Source organism: Ranitomeya variabilis, chromosome 1 (assembly GCF_051348905.1).
Source record: "Ranitomeya variabilis isolate aRanVar5 chromosome 1, aRanVar5.hap1, whole genome shotgun sequence".
Classification (NCBI taxonomy): domain Eukaryota; kingdom Metazoa; phylum Chordata; class Amphibia; order Anura; family Dendrobatidae; genus Ranitomeya; species Ranitomeya variabilis.
The window spans coordinates 273,824,162-273,843,973 of record NC_135232.1 but is presented as its reverse complement, the minus strand read 5'-3'; the positions used below and the strand labels follow the sequence as shown (position 1 = coordinate 273,843,973).

General features: G+C 46.0%; 1 protein-coding gene and 1 long non-coding RNA gene across 2 annotated transcripts in view; one reads left to right on the top strand and one right to left on the bottom strand.

Annotated features, from left to right (window-relative positions):
• The window catches only part of LOC143815308 (uncharacterized), a 94,671-nt gene extending 86,416 nt beyond the window's left edge, over positions 1 to 8,255 (bottom strand). The window contains exon 1 of the long non-coding RNA XR_013223719.1: positions 7,934 to 8,255. This is a non-coding gene — a long non-coding RNA (uncharacterized LOC143815308). The remainder of the gene's footprint in view (positions 1 to 7,933) is intronic.
• Positions 8,256 to 8,320: 65 nt separating this feature from the next.
• Positions 8,321 to 16,710, top strand: MLEC (malectin). The gene is made up of 5 exons (XM_077294390.1): positions 8,321 to 8,981; positions 10,392 to 10,570; positions 10,710 to 10,886; positions 11,703 to 11,760; positions 13,536 to 16,710. Exons 1-5 carry the CDS (start codon positions 8,795 to 8,797, stop codon positions 13,757 to 13,759), a joined length of 825 nt encoding a protein of 274 aa, XP_077150505.1. The 5' UTR covers positions 8,321 to 8,794; the 3' UTR covers positions 13,760 to 16,710.
• Positions 16,711 to 19,812: the final 3,102 nt, after the last annotated feature.

Genomic DNA, 19,812 nt, shown 5'->3' with positions numbered 1-19,812 from the left:
AACCCTAACTTTAGCCCCAACCCTAACTTTAGCCCCAACCCTAACCATAACTTTAGCCCCCGTCGTCACAAAAAAAGTTCAATGTAACCTTTTTTTTGTACGTCGCGTCCGCCATTTCCGCGGATGCGTGGCTGTAACTCTGCCCCCTCCTCCCCAGGACATAGACTGGGCAGCGGATGCGTTGAAAAACTGCATCCGCTGCCCACGTTGTGCACAATTTTCACAACGTGCGTCGGTACATCGGGCCGACGCATTGCGACCGCCCCGTACCGACGCAAGTGTGAAAGAAGCCTAAGGCTACTTTCACACTAGCGTCGTACTCGGCCCATCGCAGTGTGTCGGGCCGACGTACCGACGCTAGCGTTGTAAGCGCCGCACAACGGGTGCAGCGGATGCTGTTTTTTCAACGCATCCGCTGCCCCATTGTGAGGTGCGGGGAGGCGGGGGTGGAGTTCCGGCCACGCATGCGCGGTCGGAAATGGCGGACACGTCGCACAAAAAAGTTACATGTAGTTTTTTTTGTGTCGACGGTCCGCCGAAGCACGACGCATCCGTCGCACGACGGATGCGACATGTGGCAATCCGTCGCAATGCGTCGCTAATGCAAGCCAATGGAGAAAAAACGCATCCTGCAAGCACTTTTGCAGGATGCGTTTTTTCTCCAACGACGCATTGCGACGGAAGCCAAAAAACGCTAGTGTGAAAGTAGCCTAACCCTAACCCTAGCCCTAACCCTAACCCTAAATTTAGCCCCAACCCTAACTCTAACCCTAACCCTAACTCTAACCCTAACCCTAACTCTAACCCTAACCCTAACTCTAACCCTAACCCTAACCCTAATTTTAGCCCCAACTTGTCTTCTCCTGCCGGCCGGCAGATGGCAGCAGATGGCGGGCGCACTGCGCATGCGCCCGCCATGATGAAAAAGCCGGCTGGCAGGAGAAGACAGAAGAGGACCCAGGGACCCCGGGTGAGTATGATAGGGTCCCCGAATCCCCCTATTTCTCTGTCCTCTGATGTGCGATCACATCAGAGGACAGAGAAATAACTGATCGCTTTTTTTTTTTTTTTTTTTTTTTTTTGAGGTCGCCGGTAAACTGTTAATTACCGGCGATCGCAAAGCAGGGGTCGGTGCAAACCGACCCCGATCATGTTCTTTGGGGTCTCGGCTACCCCCGGCAGCCGAGACCCCAAAGAACATCCGGGTGCCGGGCGGCGGGCGCACTGCGCGTGCGCCCGCCATTTTTTCCCGGAAAAAAGATGGCGGCGCCCATGGGGAGACACGAGGAGCACCGGGGGAGGTAGGTAAGTATTGGGGGGCTATTGGGGGCCATCGGGGACCACATTTCTCTGTCCTCCGATGTGCGATCACATCGGAGGACAGAGAAATTAAACGGCAAATCGCGTTTTTTTTTTTTTTTGTTGCGACCGCCGGTAAACGGTTAATTACCGGCGATCGCAACTCGGGGGTCGGTAAAAACCCCCCGAATCATGTTCTCTGGGGTCTCGGCTACCCTCGGCAACCAAGACCCCAGAGAAAATCCGACTCTGGGGGGCGCTATTCACTTTTTCCACAGCGCCGTTAATTAACGGCGCTGTGGATTAAGTACCCTTAGCGGCCGCCGTTAAAAGGCGTATCGGCGGTCGTTAAGGGGTTAAAGGGAACCTCTGTCAGCAGGATTGTGCTCAGTAACCTGTTATGATCCAGTGACCTTGGAGCCGCATAAGAGACTTTCTCAGGAGTAGGTGGTACCTGTACTGACCGCAAACCGTAAACTAACACCGCAACTAGAAGTAGCCGTAGGATGTACCTAACACGTCCTAGACACCTCGACACAGCCGGAGGACTAAATAGCCCTATAGATGGAAATGGGAATTCTATCTTGCCTCAGAGCAGAACCCCAAAGGATAGGCAGCCCCCCACAAATATTGACTGAGTATAAGAGGAAAGACACACGCAGGCAGAAAAACAGGATTTAGCAAAAGAGGCACTTCTAGCTAAATAGAAAAGGATAGGACAGAATTCTAAGCGGTCAGTATTAAAATCCTAAAAATATCCACAGCAGATAATACAAATATTCTACATCTAACTAAAGACATAGAAAGTATATCTGCATCTCCTGAGAATCCAGCATGACGGAAAAATCCAAACAAAGTCTAAGCTGGACAAAAACACAATGAATTGCACTGAATTGCAAAGCACGCTGCATGTGTGCACAGAGACAAAAAAACAGACACTTATCTTAGCTGAATTGGCAGCAGGGCATGAGGAACCAGAGAGAGATGCAATCCCTCCAATAACAATGGACAACTGGCAAGGACTCATGGATCCTGCAAACCTAAATACCTAGTAGAGCTGCAATCAGCAGAAACACCTGCCCTGGATTACAACCCCAAGACAACTGCACTATCACCAACAACCACCGGAGGGAGCCCAAGAGCAGAATTCACAACAGTACCCCCCCCTTGAAGAGGGGTCACCAAACCCTCACCAGAGCCCCCAGGCCGATCAGGACGAGCCAGATGAAAGGCACGGACCAAATCAGCAGCATGGATATCAGAGGCAAAAACCCAAGAATTATCCTCCTGGCCATAACCCTTCCATTTGACAAGGTACTGAAGCCTCCGCCTCGAAAAGCGAGAATCCAAAATCTTCTCAACCACATACTCCAACTCCCCATCAACCAACACAGGAGCAGGAGGATCAACAGAGGGAACAACGGGCACCACATATTTCCGCAATAAAGATCTATGGAAAACATTATGGATGGCAAAAGAGGCCGGAAGGGCCAAACGAAAAGACACCGGATTGATAATCTCAGAAATCCTATAAGGACCAATAAACCGAGGCTTAAACTTAGGGGATGAAACCTTCATAGGAACATGACGGGAAGACAACCAGACCAAATCCCCAACCCGAAGCCGGGAACCAACACACCGACGACAGTTACCAAAACGCTGAGCCTCCTCCTGAGACAACACCAAATTGTCCACCACATGAGCCCAGATCTGCTGCAACCTATCAACCACAGAATCCACACCAGGACAATCAGAAGGTTCAACTTGCCCCGAAGAAAAACGAGGATGAAAACCAAAATTACAAAAGAAGGGCGAAACCAAGGTAGCCGAACTAGCCCGATTATTAAGGGCAAACTCGGCCAATGGCAAGAAAGCCACCCAATCATCCTGATCAGCAGACATAAAGCATCTCAAATAAGTTTCCAAAGTCTGATTAGTTCGCTCGGTCTGGCCATTTGTCTGAGGATGAAATGCGGAAGAAAAAGACAAATCAATGCCCAGCCTAGCACAAAAGGCCCGCCAAAACCTAGAAACAAACTGGGAACCTCTGTCGGACATAATATTCTCCGGAATACCATGCAAACGAACCACATGCTGAAAAAACAACAGAACCAAATCAGAAGAGGAAGGCAATTTAGGCAAAGGCACCAAATGAACCATCTTAGAAAACCGGTCACAAACCACCCAGATAACCGACATCCTCTGGGAAACCGGAAGATCTGAAATAAAATCCATAGAAATATGCGTCCAGGGCATCTCAGGGACCGGCAAAGGCAAAAGCAACCCACTAGCACGGGAACAACAAGGCTTGGCCCGCGCACAAGTCCCACAGGACTGCACAAAAGAACGCACATCACGCGACAAAGAAGGCCACCAAAAGGACCTACCAACCAAATCTCTGGTACCAAAAATACCAGGATGGCCAGCCAACACAGAACAATGAACCTCAGAAATCACTCTACTAGTCCATCTATCAGGAACAAACAGTTTCCCCACTGGACAGCGGTCAGGTTTGTCAGCCTGAAATTCCTGCAGAACCCGTCGTAAATCAGGGGAAATGGCAGAAAGGACCACCCCTTCCTTCAGAATGCCGACCGGCTCAAGTACCTCAGGAGAATCAGGCAAAAAACTCCTAGAGAGGGCATCAGCCTTAATATTCTTAGAACCCGGAAGATACGAGACCACGAAATCAAAACGGGAGAAAAACAGGGACCATCGAGCCTGTCTAGGATTCAGCCGTTTGGCAGATTCGAGGTAAATCAGATTTTTATGATCGGTCAAGACCACAATACGGTGCTTGGCTCCCTCAAGCCAATGTCGCCATTCCTCAAACGCCCACTTCATAGCCAACAACTCCCGATTGCCGACATCATAATTGCGTTCAGCAGGCGAAAACTTACAGGAAAAGAAGGCACACGGTTTCATCAAGGAACCATCAGAATTCCTCTGAGACAAAACGGCCCCTGCTCCAATCTCAGAAGCGTCAACCTCAACCTGAAATGGAAGAGAAACATCTGGCTGACTCAACACCGGGGCAGAAGTAAATCGGCGTTTAAGCTCCTGAAAGGCAGAGACAGCCACAGAGGACCAATTTGTTACATCAGCGCCTTTCTTCGTCAAATCGGTCAGGGGTTTAACCACACTGGAGAAGTTAGCAATGAAACGGCGATAAAAATTAGCAAAGCCCAAAAATTTCTGAAGGCTCTTCACGGATGTGGGCTGAATCCAATCATGAATGGCCTGAACCTTAACCGGATCCATCTCTATAGATGAGGGAGAAAAAATGAAGCCCAAAAAAGAAACCTTCTGCACTCCAAAGAGACACATAGACCCCTTCACAAACAAAGCATTATCACGAAGGATCTGAAATACCATCCTGACCTGTTTCACATGAGACTCCCAATCATCGGAGAAAATTAAGATGTCATCCAAATATACAATCATGAATTTATCAAGATAATTCCAGAAGATATCATGCATGAAGGACTGAAAAACAGATGGAGCATTAGAGAGCCCGAATGGCATCACAAGGTATTCAAAATGGCCGTCGGGCGTATTAAACACAGTTTTCCATTCGTCACCCTGCTTAATACGAACAAGATTATATGCCCTTTCTCCAAAGACTCCTTAACATAACTCCACATGGCGGTATGTTCAGGCACAGACAAGTTGAAAAGTCGGCCCTTAGGAAACTTACAGCCTGGAATCAAGTCAATAGCACAATCACAGTCCCTGTGCGGTGGAAGGGAACTGGACTTGGGCTCATCGAATACATCCTGAAAATCAGACAAAAACTCTGGAACTTCAGAAGAGGAGGAAGAGGAGATTGACATCACAGGAACGTCATTATGAACCCCCTGACAACCCCAACTAGTCACAGACATAGACTTCCAATCCAACACAGGATTATGTATCTGCAACCCAGCACAATAGCATCATGCAAATTATGCAACACCAGAAAACGACAATCTTCCTGATGGGCTGGCGCCATGCACATGGTCACCTGTGTCCAAAACTGGGGTTTATTTTTAGCCAAAGGTGTAGCATCAATGCCCCTTAAAGGAATAGGGTTCTGCAATGACTGCAAGGGGAGACCACAACGCCTGGCAAATTCAAAGTCCATTAAGTTCAAAGCGGCGCCTGAATCCACAAACGCCATGACAGAAAATGACGACAATGAGCAGATCAAGGTCACAGATAACAGAAATTTAGGTTGTACAGTTCCGATGGTAACTGAACTAGTGATTCTCTTTGTACGCTTTGGGCAGACTGAAATGACATGAGAAGCATCGCCACAATAAAAACACAACCTATTCTGACGTCTGAATCCTTGTTGTTCTGTTCTAGACAGAATCCTATCACACTGCATAGGCTCAGGCATCTGCTCTGAGGACAACGCCACAGCGCGCACAGTTCTGCGCTCCCGCAAGCGCCGATCAATCTGAATGGCCAGAGACATAGAATCACTCAGACCAACAGGCGTGGGAAACCCCACCATAACATCTTTAACAGATTCCGAAAGACCCTTTCTGAAAATTGCCGCCAAAGCATCCTCATTCCAATTAGTCAGCACAGACCATTTTCTAAATTTCTGACAATACAATTCTGCCGCTTCTTGACCCTGAGACAGGGCCAACAAGGTCTTCTACGCTTGATCAAAAGAATTTGGTTCATCATATAATAATCCTAGAGCCTGAAAAAAGTCATCTACATTAAGCAAGGCCGGATTCCCAGATTCCAGGGAAAATGCCCAATCCTGTGGGTCGCCACGCAGCAGGGAGATGACAATTTTAACCTGCTGAATGGGATCACCAGAGGAACGAGGCCTCAGAGCAAAAAACAGTTTACAGTTGTTTTTAAAACTCAAAAATTTGGACCTGTCCCCAAAAAACAAATCAGGAGTAGGAATTCTAGGCTCTAAAAGCGGAGTCTGAACAATATAATCAGAAATACCCTGTACCCTAGCAGCAAGCTGGTCTACATGAGAAACTAATCCCTGAACATCCATGCTAGCACAAGACTCCTCAGTCACCCAGAGGAAAAGAGGGAAGAAAAAACAAAACAGGCTATAGAAAAAAAAAATAATGGCTCTTTCTTCCCTTCTTCTGAGATGCATTTAACTCATTGTTGGCCAGTTGTACTGTTATGATCCCGGTGACCTTGGAGCCGCATAAGAGACTTTCTCAGGAGTAGGTGGTACCTGTACTGACCGCAAACCCTAAACTAACACCGCAACTAGAAGTAGCCGTGGGATGTACCTAACACGTCCTAGACACCTCGACACAGCCGGAGGACTAAATACCCCTATAGATGGAAATGGGAATTCTATCTTGCCTCAGAGCAGAACCCCAAAGGATAGGCAGCCCCCCACAAATATTGACTGAGTATAAGAGGAAAGACACACGCAGGCAGAAATCAGGATTTAGCAAAAGAGGCACTTCTAGCTAAATAGTAAAGGATAGGACAGAATTCTAAGCGGTCAGTATTAAAATCCTAAAAATATCCACAGCAGATAATACAAATATTCTACATCTAACTAAAGACATAGAAAGTATATCTGCATCTCCTGAGAATCCAGCATGACGGAAAAATCCAAAATCTAAGCTGGACAAAAACACAATGAATTGCACTGAATTGCAAAGCACACTGCATGTGTGCACAGAGACAAAAAAACAGACACTTATCTTAGCTGAATTGGCAGCAGGGCATGAGGAACCAGAGAGAGATGCATTCCCTCCAATAAGTAGAGCTGCAATCAGCAGAAACACCTGCCCTGGATTACAACCCCAAGACAACTGCACTATCACCAACAACCACCGGAGGGAGCCCAAGAGCAGAATTCACAACAGTGACCTACACACAGTGTCGGGTCGGCGCCGTTATACTGATTAATACGATACCTTGGTTGATGAAATCCGTTTTGAGGTTGTTGTGTAATCTTTATTTTCAGTTTTGAATTAATGATATTCTCGTGTTCCAGGGAAGCCTGTGTTGGGGGGGGGGGTCTTTATGTGGTGGTCTGATTACATATTCATTAAACAGACTGCTGACAGGTCACTGGCCTGCCCCCTAGTTTACATAAAGAGTCCTGGAGGAAATGTTTTTCCTTCTCTAGCAGGATGGCACCACCTGGGCAATAGCAGCTATCGGATCACCTCTATATACACCGATACCCGCTACTGTGCAGGTGCGGCAGGCGCCTTTTCAAATGGATGATTTTTTTATATCAAGATAACCTCAACCACATTTTTTATTAACACAGTACACACGATTACGCTGCAGCACAGGAGCCACGGCTGCCAGCAGGTTTTTTTTTCTCCAGTATGTACATATAATATTCATTCTATAAACAAGGGGGCAGGCCAGTGACCGGTCAGCCATATAGATGAATACCTAATCAGAGCACCACATGAAGACCCCCACAGGCTGTCCTGGAGCACGATAATCTCAGTAACTACAAACTGAAAATACAGATTAAACAAGAACCACAAGACGGATTTCATCACCAGGTATCACTGTAATCAGTATAATGGCGCCGACCTGACACTGCAGGTTCTCCAGCACAATCCTGCTGACGGGTTCCCTTTGATGGCAATGATGATGCTCTGTAGGTTCTCCAGGCTCCAACACATACCAGCTGGAGGAGAGAAACCAACCAAACGCGATGCGAACTTGTCTGCCTCCTCCGCGCAGAGCCTCGGCTCCTCTCAGGCCCACATCACCTAGCTGGGCGGCCCTGAGCTGACGGCCGGCGGGCTGTGGTGCAGGCGGCGTGTTACTGGCCACTACACTCTGACCACCACACGGGGCGCCGCCAGGGGAGTGACACGTGTGTTTACACGCTGAGAGCCGTTACCATAGAGACCAGCTCGCTGACAGCTAGCATCCCGTCCGGCGAGCTCGTCCCAGCATGCCTGGCGGGTGGTAGCGCTGGAGCTCACTGATTGGCTGGCGGGATTGCGATACTAAGACTTGGTATTACAGTCACATTTCGCTGTCTCCCGCTCAGTAAAATCCCAAGATGTAACACCCCTTTAAATCGGTCCCCTAGCCGGCACCTGCGCCTCTTGTCACGGCGCCTGTACCCGGAAGCCTGACTCACTTCCGCCTCATAGAACCGGACCAACCGGTTTCTACGCGTCAGACAAACCCCGTCCCCGAGGCCCCGCCCCAGTGCCCAGTGTTCACTGGAGATTGGCTCGGCTCTCTATTTATCACTTCCAGCACGTACCGCTACTCCTTTTCTCCGCCAATCACATGCTTTTCCCGGCCGGTGCCAGGAGGAAGCCCCCGGGATTGGCTCAGGAAAGAGCTGAGCATGTTGGGGTGACCCTTTGGTGAGAGTGAATGAAATGTGCGGGCTGCCAGCAGCGGCGAAGTGCGGGGCGGCCGTGGGGGCTCGGTAAGGGGAAGCGCTGCCATCAGGACAGAGCCCGGCCGGATCTCGGGTCCCTGTGCGCTCCACTGCCGGCCGCTGGCCTCTGCCGACACGGACATGCCTGGTGTAACAGTCCGGGGCCCAGTGGCCGCTCTGCTGCTCGCTGCACTCGCCCTGCTGGCGGGAGCGGAGGCCGGCCTGGGTGACAAGGTGATTTGGGCTGTCAATGCTGGGGGCGAGGCCCATGTGGACGTGCACGGCATCCACTACCGGAAGGACCCGCTGGAGGGCAGAGTGGGCAGAGGTGAGTGCACGGGCTACGGCCGGAGAGGGGCTCATAGCCGGCAGGTGACAGTGACAGAGCACTGGAGACATGGAGGCACCAGCTGTGCCCACCCTGGCTGCAGAGACGTGGTGCACACCCATCATGTGCCCCTCTAGTGGGCCCTGTAACCTGGTGCTCCTGCCAGTGATGCCACCTGCCGTGTGTGATCTTCAGGTGCTGTGCCCTCCCTGGCTGCAGAGACGTGGTCCGCACATTGTGCCCCTCTAGTGGGCTCTGTAACCTGGTGCTCCTGCCAGCGATGCCACCTGCCGTGTGTGATCTTCAGGCGCTGTGCCCACCCTGGCTGCAGAGACGTGGTCCGCACACATCATGTGCCCCTCTAGTGGGCCCTGTAACCTGGTGCTCCTGCCAGCGATGCCACCTGCCGTGTGTGATCTTCAGGCGCTGTGCCCCCCCTGGCTGCAGAGACGTGGTCCGCACACATCATGTGCCCCTCTAGTGGGCCCTGTAACCTGGCTCCTGCTAGCGATGCCACCTGCCGTGTGTGATATTCAGGCGCTGTGCCCTCCCTGGCTGCAGAGACGTGGTCCGCGCATTGTGCCCCTCTAGTGGGCTCTGTAACCTGGTGCTCCTGCCAGCGATGCCACCTGCCATGTGATCTTCAGGCACTGTGCCCACCCTGGCTGCAGAGACGTGGTGCACACCCATCATGTGCCCCTCTAGTGGGCCCTGTAACCTGGCACTCAGCAATGCCACCTGCTGTGTGTGATCTTCAGGCCCTGTGCCCACACCCATCATGTGCCCCTCTAGTGGGCCCTGTAACCTGGCACTCCTGCCAGCAATGCCACCTGCTGTGTGTGATCTTCAGGCGCTGTGCCCACCCTGGCTGCAGAGACGTGGTCCGCACATTGTGCCCCTCTAGTGGGCTCTGTAACCTGGCGCTCCTGCCAGCGATGCCACCTGCCTGTGTGATCTTCAGGCCCTGTGCCCACACCCATCATGTGCCCCTCTAGTGGGCCCTGTAACCTGGCGCTCCTGCCAGTGATGCCACCTGCCCGTGTGTGATCTTCAGATGCTGTGCCCACCCTGGCTGCAGAGACTTGGTCCGCACACATCATGTGCCCCTCTAGTAGGCCTCTAACCTGGCGCTCCTGCCAGTGATGCCACCTGCCCATGTATGAACGCTTTGTGGTTCCTATGCCTTGGCGCTCGGAGTCGCAGCCATACACTGTAAGCGCCTGTGGCGGTCCGGATTCCCCTCTGTGTATCTGCATGTCATCTGCTGAGCGGACAGGACTATGTGATCTCTATGGCAGTGTTCAGTAACCGCTACATGACTTTAATAATCCTGCCTGCCTATGACAACTCTTCTGGCCATCACTGAATTCCCACATGCCTTTTTTTTTTATTCCCTCTTTCCAAAATCAGCGTCGGACTATGGATTGAAGCTGCCGATTCTCCGCTCCGTCCCCGAGGATCAGATCCTGTACCAGACAGAGAGATACAATGAAGATAGCTTTGGCTATGAGATTCCTATCAGAGAAGAGGGAGACTACGTCCTAGTGCTGAAGTTTGCGGAGGTGTACTTTGCACAGTCACAGCAGAAGGTAAGGGTGTCGTGTTCCCCGCAGTCTCCTCCCATGTGAGCGGGGACGGCTCATGTCCCATGAGAGTCAGCAGATGGCATGTCACCTGTGCAGGCGAGTGACACCGACGTCTCATGTTTCTGCTCTGTGCTTTCCTCAGGTGTTTGATGTACGTGTCAATGGACATAATGTAGTGAAAGATCTAGACATATTTGACCGTGTAGGACACAGCACCGCACACGATGAGATCATTCCCGTCGTTATCAAGAAGGGAAAACTTACTGTCCAAGGGGAAGTGTCCACATTTACAGGGAAGCTCAATGTGGAGTTTGTAAAGGTAACGTACCTAATTCTAGGGATCCGGCTGCACTCTTTTATATTTTATTTTGGCAGCATGAACCATTCCAGCTACAATGTATGAACAGTCTTCTAGCGATGGCTATGCCTCAGTTATGCAGCTTATTGCATGATTAGATGGTGTTGTAGTCGTTTGACTGGCCACTCTGCTCAGGTATTTTATTACATGGTGGTTTCATGGCTGTAAATACTATATACAAGGGGGGACCCAATAACAACGGGAATTACTTAATTTTTTTTTTTAAATAAGATCTTGAAAACCTTAATCCCCTTCAAAATACTGTCCATTAGATGATATGCAGGGTGGTTCATGGCTATAAATACTATATACGAGGGGTACCCAAAAAATGACCTGAATTGTGATGATCAGGGGACTGGCTGCTTCATGACAACGCACCTGCCCACACAGCATTGTTAATCAGAGTTTTTGGCACAAAAAGACATGGTTCTCCCTCCTTACTCACCCGACATATCCCCCTGAAGTTTGTTCTTATTGCCCAGAATGATGAAAAACCTAAAGGGAAAGTGTTTTCAGGACGTAGAAGAGGTTAATAAAAAATAGCTGGATGCGCTTAACAGTACTCAGAAGAATATAGAACGCAGAGGAACAACCATTGGGACAAGTGCATATTATCGAATGGACAGGATTTGGAAGGGGTTTAATGTTTTCAAGATGTTATCTTGAATAAATATATTTTTTCAAATAAGTCTCGTTTTATTTGGGTACCTATCAGGAAAATAGTCGTCTTTATGATTACAGAACTCTTAACCTTTTTTTTTTCTTCTTTTTTCTTAGGGATATTACGACAATCCCAAAGTGTGTGCTCTATACCTTATGAAAGGAACAGTAGACGGTGAGTCATGACTTGTATGCCTTTCTATCATTTACATGATGGAACATCTTTTGTTATTTCACAGAGTTGCACATGACTTTGTTCTATGTTATCAGTTGTCGGGTTGCTGTAGTCTTGGCTGTCGCTGTTCTCACATTGCAGGACAGTAATTGGGGTTTCAACATAATCCTTTTACAAGAAATATAGCAGAGTGATAAGAAAAATGGCACGGCCTGGCACTGTGCCAACTCTGCTTTCAGCTCGAAGGCCGGATCATCAAAGCGATCATTCCAGAGTTCTGTAGTGAATCGCTTTCAAAAATCTGCAAACATTTTGCACCATGCGGTGTTGCACAAAAATGTTCCAACTTTTGGCTTTTTCACTCCAGTTTAGTCAAAATGGGCAGGACGTGGGTACGATGCCACAGCTAGTATCAATCATGATGAGCTGTTACTTTCCTAACACCAGCAATCTTTCTCCAGTCACTGATTGGCGTAAGATAGTGGTGAAGAGCACGGAGGCGCACGTCACTTTTTAGATGCACTGGATTCATGAAAGGGACTTTGCCAGCACAGAATGAAGCATTGAGCCTGTACTTGGTTTGAACAGTCATTCTGTGCTGACAGTCCTTGTAAGAGGTGTTCACCTCCTAATGAATCAGGAGCTTCTTATTCCAACACAGCCCCTCAAAAAGAACACTCTGGTTCACGCTGGTCCTGATGAATCATTGCTTTTCTGTTTATCTGGATACATGGACTTACAACAAAATACCCTGGGTTTGTCAGACGCTGTAGATTACTCAGAAAAGGGATTGGCACGCACTTTTACAATTTCCATCCAAGGCTAGATACAATAAATTGGCCTGAACTCTGTCCAAATGCGAGGTGCTGGTGGAATGGGCCCTTGAGACCCTGAGTCCAAATGAAGAGAATTCACCGCACACTCTATCCGTAGTGGACCACCTGTTTGAATCTGTACACCAGCGCCATTACGGTCACACACCATTAGTTTAATATGCTTAACCCTGATGACAGGTTCTCTTTAAGACAGACGTCACTGTTCATGGAGACAAGAAATGGCAAAGAGGCTTAATAAGCTCCATGTCTGTCCCACTCTGTATCGTAGAAATGAGTTGCGTTTTACGGAGAGTACTTATAGTCAGACATGCTGCTCTGTTTAATGGCAGCATAGTATGGCGACAGGTCTGCATTCATCAGCCAAAGCACAGCGCTCATCAGTATGATACAATCCTCTGTTTAGGAGTTTGCATTTGTGATGGCTAATATGCAGACTCCAGATCCAGTCCTATTGTAGGATTTGAGATTTGCTAATGTAATATATCCTTGGTGTAACTATTTTCACTTATGTATACATTGCCACATGTTTCTATTTAGGTACTCGAGCTTGTGGTTGGTTGATTAATTAGGAAACTGTATATTCCCGAGATTTATTAGGTCTTCTATATTTAAAGAGCACCTGTCACCAAGTCAAAAAAAATGGCATGTCAATCTTTGGTCTTATTTTACTCCTGCTGCTCCCCTGAGTATTCCAATGTAACCAGGTTACACATCTGAAACTGTTTCTTTATTGGGGTTAAATTTTGGGTAGTTTAATATATCGGATAAAACCGGTCTTAGGCGGCCAACAGAAACAAGAGGGCAAAATCTTCTCTCAGGATTGGATTTTTTCACTTTGTTTTTGAATAAAGGGGAAAAAAATGACAAAAGTGAACATTGACCTTATCTTTGATCATATAAATTAATGTATCTTTTTATTTTTTCCATTAATGTTCTTAGACGTTCCAAAGCTGGAGCCTCATCCTGGTCTAGAGAAAAAAGAAGAGGATGAGGAAGATGAAGAGGAGGAAAGTCCTAGTACAAGGAAGAACACCAAGAAAAGTGTGCAGTCTGGTCCTCGCACTCCTAACCCTTATGCCTCAGACAACAGCAGCCTCATGTTTCCAATACTGGTGGCCTTTGGAGTGTTTATCCCCACACTCTTCTGCTTATGCCGGCTATAGAAGGCCGCATGCCCATCGTTTTTTTGTTTTACTTTTTCCTGTTTTGTTTTGGTTTTCCTTTTCTTTTTTTTTTCTGGTAATTTTTCAGAATCTTTTGACAATAAAGCAGAAAGTCTCCTATGATGGAGATAAGTGGCCCTGTACAAGCAGCAGATCATTGCCTGACGTTTTCATGTTTACATGGTAAATGGATACGGAGCCGCAGCCAATAAAATATCAGAACTATAACGCTTTTGCTCCTAAATGGTTTTAGACCTCTATTACATGCATTAAGGAGAACTGGAGTAGAATGAAAGTGCTGCTAAATGACGATTTCTCACCTGGATGAGCTATGGAACCATGGACACAGCCTAGAGTTTTGCATGGAGTTTTCCAGGGTACCATTTCTGCATACTCTAAATGTTTTTATGTCAGACAAGAAAATGGGTTCCAGCTCTCAAAATTCTGCAACTCCTGCCAAATCTATGTGCGTGTGCTGTGTGTGGTAGCAGGAGATCTAACGTTCACTTTGGCTTCATCCGAGTACTCTGTGGCGGTGACTATGAGTTATGTCTGTCTGCTGTGCACACAATGGGGAATATTTGATTTGCAAGCATATTGTTTTAGTGTATGTTTTATTTTCTCGTGATTGTTTATACCATGAAGTGACTCACTAATAATTGCCTTTAGCCCCAAAGACCTGCCAATTTTAGGAGGTTGTAACTCCTTGGTGTGCAAAATATTTAGATATTTTCTCCAAAAGCAGTTAATTATGGCCATCGTCATCCTCTTTTTCTACTGGCTAGCTGACAGCAGTGCCACTAGTGGCTCTCCCCTTTAATTAAAGGAATAAAGCTTCATTCACACCGTTGAATATTTCATGCCTGGAACAGAATTGAGACCGGTCAGCAGAAAGCAGGGTAATGGTTTTACTGCCGAGATTCGATTTGTGGTTTTTAGCATAAAATACTGGTGCTTCTGTATGAATAAAGCCAGATACTGCAGAAGCTCTTCTTCACCAGATGGCTCTAATGGTAATAAGCATCTGGCGAACTCTGATTGCTGCAAGAATGGCTGACTAATGTGTACAGGGGTGTCCTTACTTTCCCTTCATGTCAAGGGGTAAAAAATAATCTGTCGTTTTGATATCAAAATGCAATCAATCCTTTATTCACTGAAAAGACGTTGCTGTCAAAGTAGATTGGTATCGGCTTACGGCTCTCTTCCCATTGATAATGCATACTTGGCTAAGTTGGGGAGTCGACAAGAGTAGTTGTTGGATAGTTATAAGGTGTAAGGCCACCTTTGAAACGGCTTCAAGTGGAAAAGTGTCACACTTTAGTTTACATGGTTATGGGTGTTTGTTTTTAATTTTTCCCTCTTGCTTTTTTGGTGCCTTTTGTTTTTCTTTTTGCCTTTTTGTTCATAGGAAAATCAGATATGGCACCCAAATGTGCTAATATGTTTAAGATTCTGTGATTTGAGATGGTACTTTGTGTTTGCATTTTCAGTTTTGAGAAGATGGCATATCAGCCAGTAAGTCATAAAGGCAATCGATGCGTGATAGCAGCTCATCAAAGAACCTTGACTTCAGTGTAGTTCTTCTCTGGTGCTGATGACAGCCAGGATTCTCTTCTCCCTTCTGTCTTTTATGTCTTACTTGAGTCGAATTGGTGTGCTCTCACAATGTTCCCCAACTTCTGACTGTTAGCACCAGAAATGAAGACTTACTTGGTGTCAATTCAGTTTTTCCATCCTATTTAACATTATTGTATGCTACCTGTTGTCATGTGGCCTCCAGAACATGAAAGAATTCTTTGTATGAAGGATGACGTATTAGCGGTACCTGGCAGTGGTAGGCCACATGCTGGACACCAGCTGTGCCATTCTGCTTTAAATTTGTGTATAGGACATTTCTAGATCACCGGATTCTGAAATACAGGAAATATGTTTGAATGATTGCTTGGTGCAACCTTTGATTTCAGGTACAATAATAATTTCATGCTTTGTGAAGTTCTATGGTTTGTTTTATTTTTTGTTTGTTTTTTTTAACTTGAATTTTATGATGGTACTGTGTGTGCTCAGATAACGTTGGAGACGTAAAACCTTCTTTTCTGACCGGTGTTTTCTGCAGGGTATTGGAGCCTGTGATTTCTTTCCTCCCCAATGCATCTTAGAACTGTCAAGTAACAAAACGGTACGGTCTCCAGGCTTCAGAATTTTTAATGATTGTTTGTTTCCATTTCCCTTTTCTTTAGGGTTGTGGATGTAGCTTTTTTTGTTTGTTTTTTTATTGCATTTTTTTTAATGATTTGTATGCAGATTCAAAATGCATTGCAGCCTTATTCTGCCATTTACACAATTGGCTTTAGTGTAGCTACACATAAGCTAATCCTTACTTTGGATTTTGGTTTATTTAGTTTCATATTTGGCTTCAGCACTGATTGAAGCTTGGTCATGATGGGTCACTTGCCGATAGTGAGCTCCATTTGTCATCCACTTGGTCAGTAGTGATTCAGTCCATTTTATTTTGGGTTATAAAAACTGCGGCCTGCTCTGGGGCCATACTACTGTGACACGAAGCTGCACCATGAACTATTAAGACCCCTACGATGCATATCTTAAATTTACATTGTTTCTTCCATTGGCTTGATTTTTTGCATCAGTCCGCTATGGTAAGTGTCTAAAGTTAACTATACATGACATATTTTGAATAGCTTAGTTTTATGCATCATTAATGAACAGTATATTTTTCCAATTTGCATCTCTGCCTTGCTGTATGGTTTGCTTTCATGCCTTGAGTGAGTGTCCTTCTGGAGTATTCCCCATGCACTCCTGAACCAGGAGATGCTGCAGAAATTGTTCAACTGCCAACACACCTTTCTTTTTCCTTTTTTTGAGGGGTTTTGTTTTATTGATCTGGAAATCTGGAATTACAACCAGTTTATAAAGAAAATAAAGTTTATATTATACTTTTCTGTGTTTTGCTGATTTTTCTGTGTAAGAACCGAACCAACAATCTGCTTAACCCTTTGTCAGTGCGCTGTTACAGTAAGGAGGGAAATAATAACCATTTTGCTCTGCTATTTTTTTTGTTTGTTTTTGTTTTTTAAAGGGAATGTCATAAAAAAATTCAACTATTGAATGATTTAAAATTATTTAATGTTTAAAAAAATAATACCTTTTTACTGTAGAAAATATGAAACATTCTATTTTTAAAAGTTAAATAATCAAGTTTGTAAATGGAGGGAGCAGCTACTGATAACTCACATTCTGACTGCAGCAAATGGTGGGATCTGCTCGCATGTATGGAGTCACTCCTTCCCCATCTGGGCGTTTATAAAAGGAGGGGGGGATGAAGTTTGGGATCACCATGCGGAGATATGGTGGCTGCATGCGATACTGAGATGTAGACAGCGCCACTGAGGACGGACGGCAGCGCAGATTCTGGGTTTTCTGCGAAGTGATTAAAACAAAATTGAAATGGAGCAACTTCCCCCGCAGTGCAATCCCAACTCCCACCCCCGGTAAGTAGGATTGTGTTGATACTAAACGTTATTCATTATTACATTTTTTTTTTTTTTTTCTAACGGGTTGGTAGCCTGGTATTGGTAGTACAATGTCAGACTGGTGTCCATGCCTCCTGTCACTGCTGTAAGTAGTGGTGATATAGGAGTATAGCATCCCAGCACAGTGGCTACATCAATCCAGCGCTAGGCTTCCCACCACAGCTATCAATTACCCATGGTGGGGGGGTGTTCAATTCACAGTTGAATAGCCAACAACCTGGCTCTGCCATACTTGCAGTATGTAATTGTCATGATCTGACACTTGCACAGCAGCAAGTAAAAAAGGCAAGCCCCCAGTACCTGACAAAAAAACCTAAGGAAAAATATAACATTTTCTGTATTAAATTTGTTTAAAAAAAATATTTAACAGTTTGTCATACATTCCTTTTTAATATTGTTTCTGCAGAAATAATATTGAGCTATTACACAAGGCTTAGATGAACAGGAAGTGACAATTTTTGATGGAAGCCACTGACTATTTCAACGTCTCTGGAGGAAGCTATCCCTGACGTTTCCTATTGGGGGCAAGCTATGGTTGGAGCAGTTGTTTTTCTTACCTGCCCAATAATACTAATTTCCCTCTGCGAATATTACACAGGTCTGCAAAAAAAATTTTTTTCAAGAGCTGTTTTGGTTATTCCACGTAATCTTTATGTTTTTAAGTGCGCTGAATCCGAAAATGACCTCCGTTTTGTCATAGGACATCACGTTTTCTGACAATTTAAGTAACTGTTAAATAAGACAATACCTCAAAATAAATGAAAATAGACTCTTAAAATTAATTTTTTATTACAAATGTTTCATGAAAATCATTTTTAACTGCAGTGAGCTCACGAACACTTCCCTGTGAGGCTTCTCTTGGTACATTTTCGCTTGTGAGGAGCATCTGCAATGTCTTTCTGAAGCGTCCAACAGTAGTCTGCCATCATTGTAATGCTCCATCTTCCCTGGTATCTTCTTTCCATCTCTTTAATGTCCTGGTGGAATCGTTCACCTTGCTCTTCACTCACCGCTCCCAAATTTTCAGGAAAGTTGTCAAGGTGGGAATGGAGGAAATGCACTTTCAAACTCATCAGGCAACCTAAAAATGAAATGCTTTCAGCATTCGTCCGACAATTTTTTTTTTTGTAGTCAGGGTCTTGTATATCTTCAATGCATTGATGTGAATTAATTAATATTAATTTTTGACTTTCAAAACCCTAAGATAAAAAAAAATTACCAAAAATTGGGCAAAATATACTAAATTTGAAGAGAATTTTGCATTTTTTTTTTTAATTTTTTTTCATTTTCAGCACACCAAAATACATGGAAATCAGATGAAAATATGATCAAACGGCTTTTTAGTCGCAGACCTGTGTTATCACTAAAAGTGTTAAAACCACTTGTGTCTCTCTCAAGGGGAAGGAGCAATAGCTTTTTTACTTATGGAGTTTCCCCTGCTTTATTATGAGGCTTGCTGCATAGGCTAGAAAAGGCAAAGAAACTTATTGCAGTAATCCCCACATATTCTGTTTTATCGGTTTATGTATTTTGTCACCTGGATTTATCACTTCATCTGAATTGTGGTGTTTATAGAGATGCCAACTGCTTCACTACAGATTTTCTACTGGACTTGTCACTTGGAAACTAAGAATTCAGATTATCCTGCAAGCTCTCCCAATTCTGCGCATAGTGTTTTATTTTATTACTAGATGGTGGCCCAATTCTAACGCATCGGGTATTCTAGTATATGCATGTCCACGTAGTATATTGCCCAGCCACGTAGTATAATGCTCCATGCATTTATGGCCCCATAGATGCCCCATATAATGCTCCATGCATTTATGGCCCCATAGATGCCCCATATAATGCTCCATGCAGTTATGGCCCCATAGATGTCCCATATAATGCTCCATGCAGATATGGCCCCATAGATGCTCCATACAGCATTGTGCCACATGTAATGCTGCTGCAATAAGAAAAAATATCACTTACTCACCTCTCATCGCTGCTCCTCAGCGTCCCGTCTCTCTGCACTGACTGTTCAGGCAGAGGGCGGCGCGCACACTAATACGTCATTGCGCCCTCTGACCTGCACAGTCACTGCAAGAGGATGGGAAGACGGAGCGGCGCCCGGCGGATGGAACGCGGACAGGTGAATATGAAATACCTGCTCCTGACGCTGTCCCTGCCTGTCCCATGGTACCGCAGCTTCTTCCTGTAATGAGTGGTCACATGGTACCGCTCATTACAGTAATGAATATGCGGCTCCACCCCTATGGGAGTGGAGTCCATATTCATTACTTTAATGAGCGGTACCACGTGACCGCTGAATAGAGGAAGAGCTGCAGCGCGGGAGACCATGGGACAGCTTTAGGAGCGCCAGGAGCAGGTGAGTATGCGACAGTCCTCTCTCCCCCTCACCCGCCTACCATGACTCGAGTATAAGCCGAGAGGGGCACTTTCAGCCCAAAAATTTGGGCTGAAAATCTCAGCTTATACTCGAGTATATACGGTAGTTGGGGA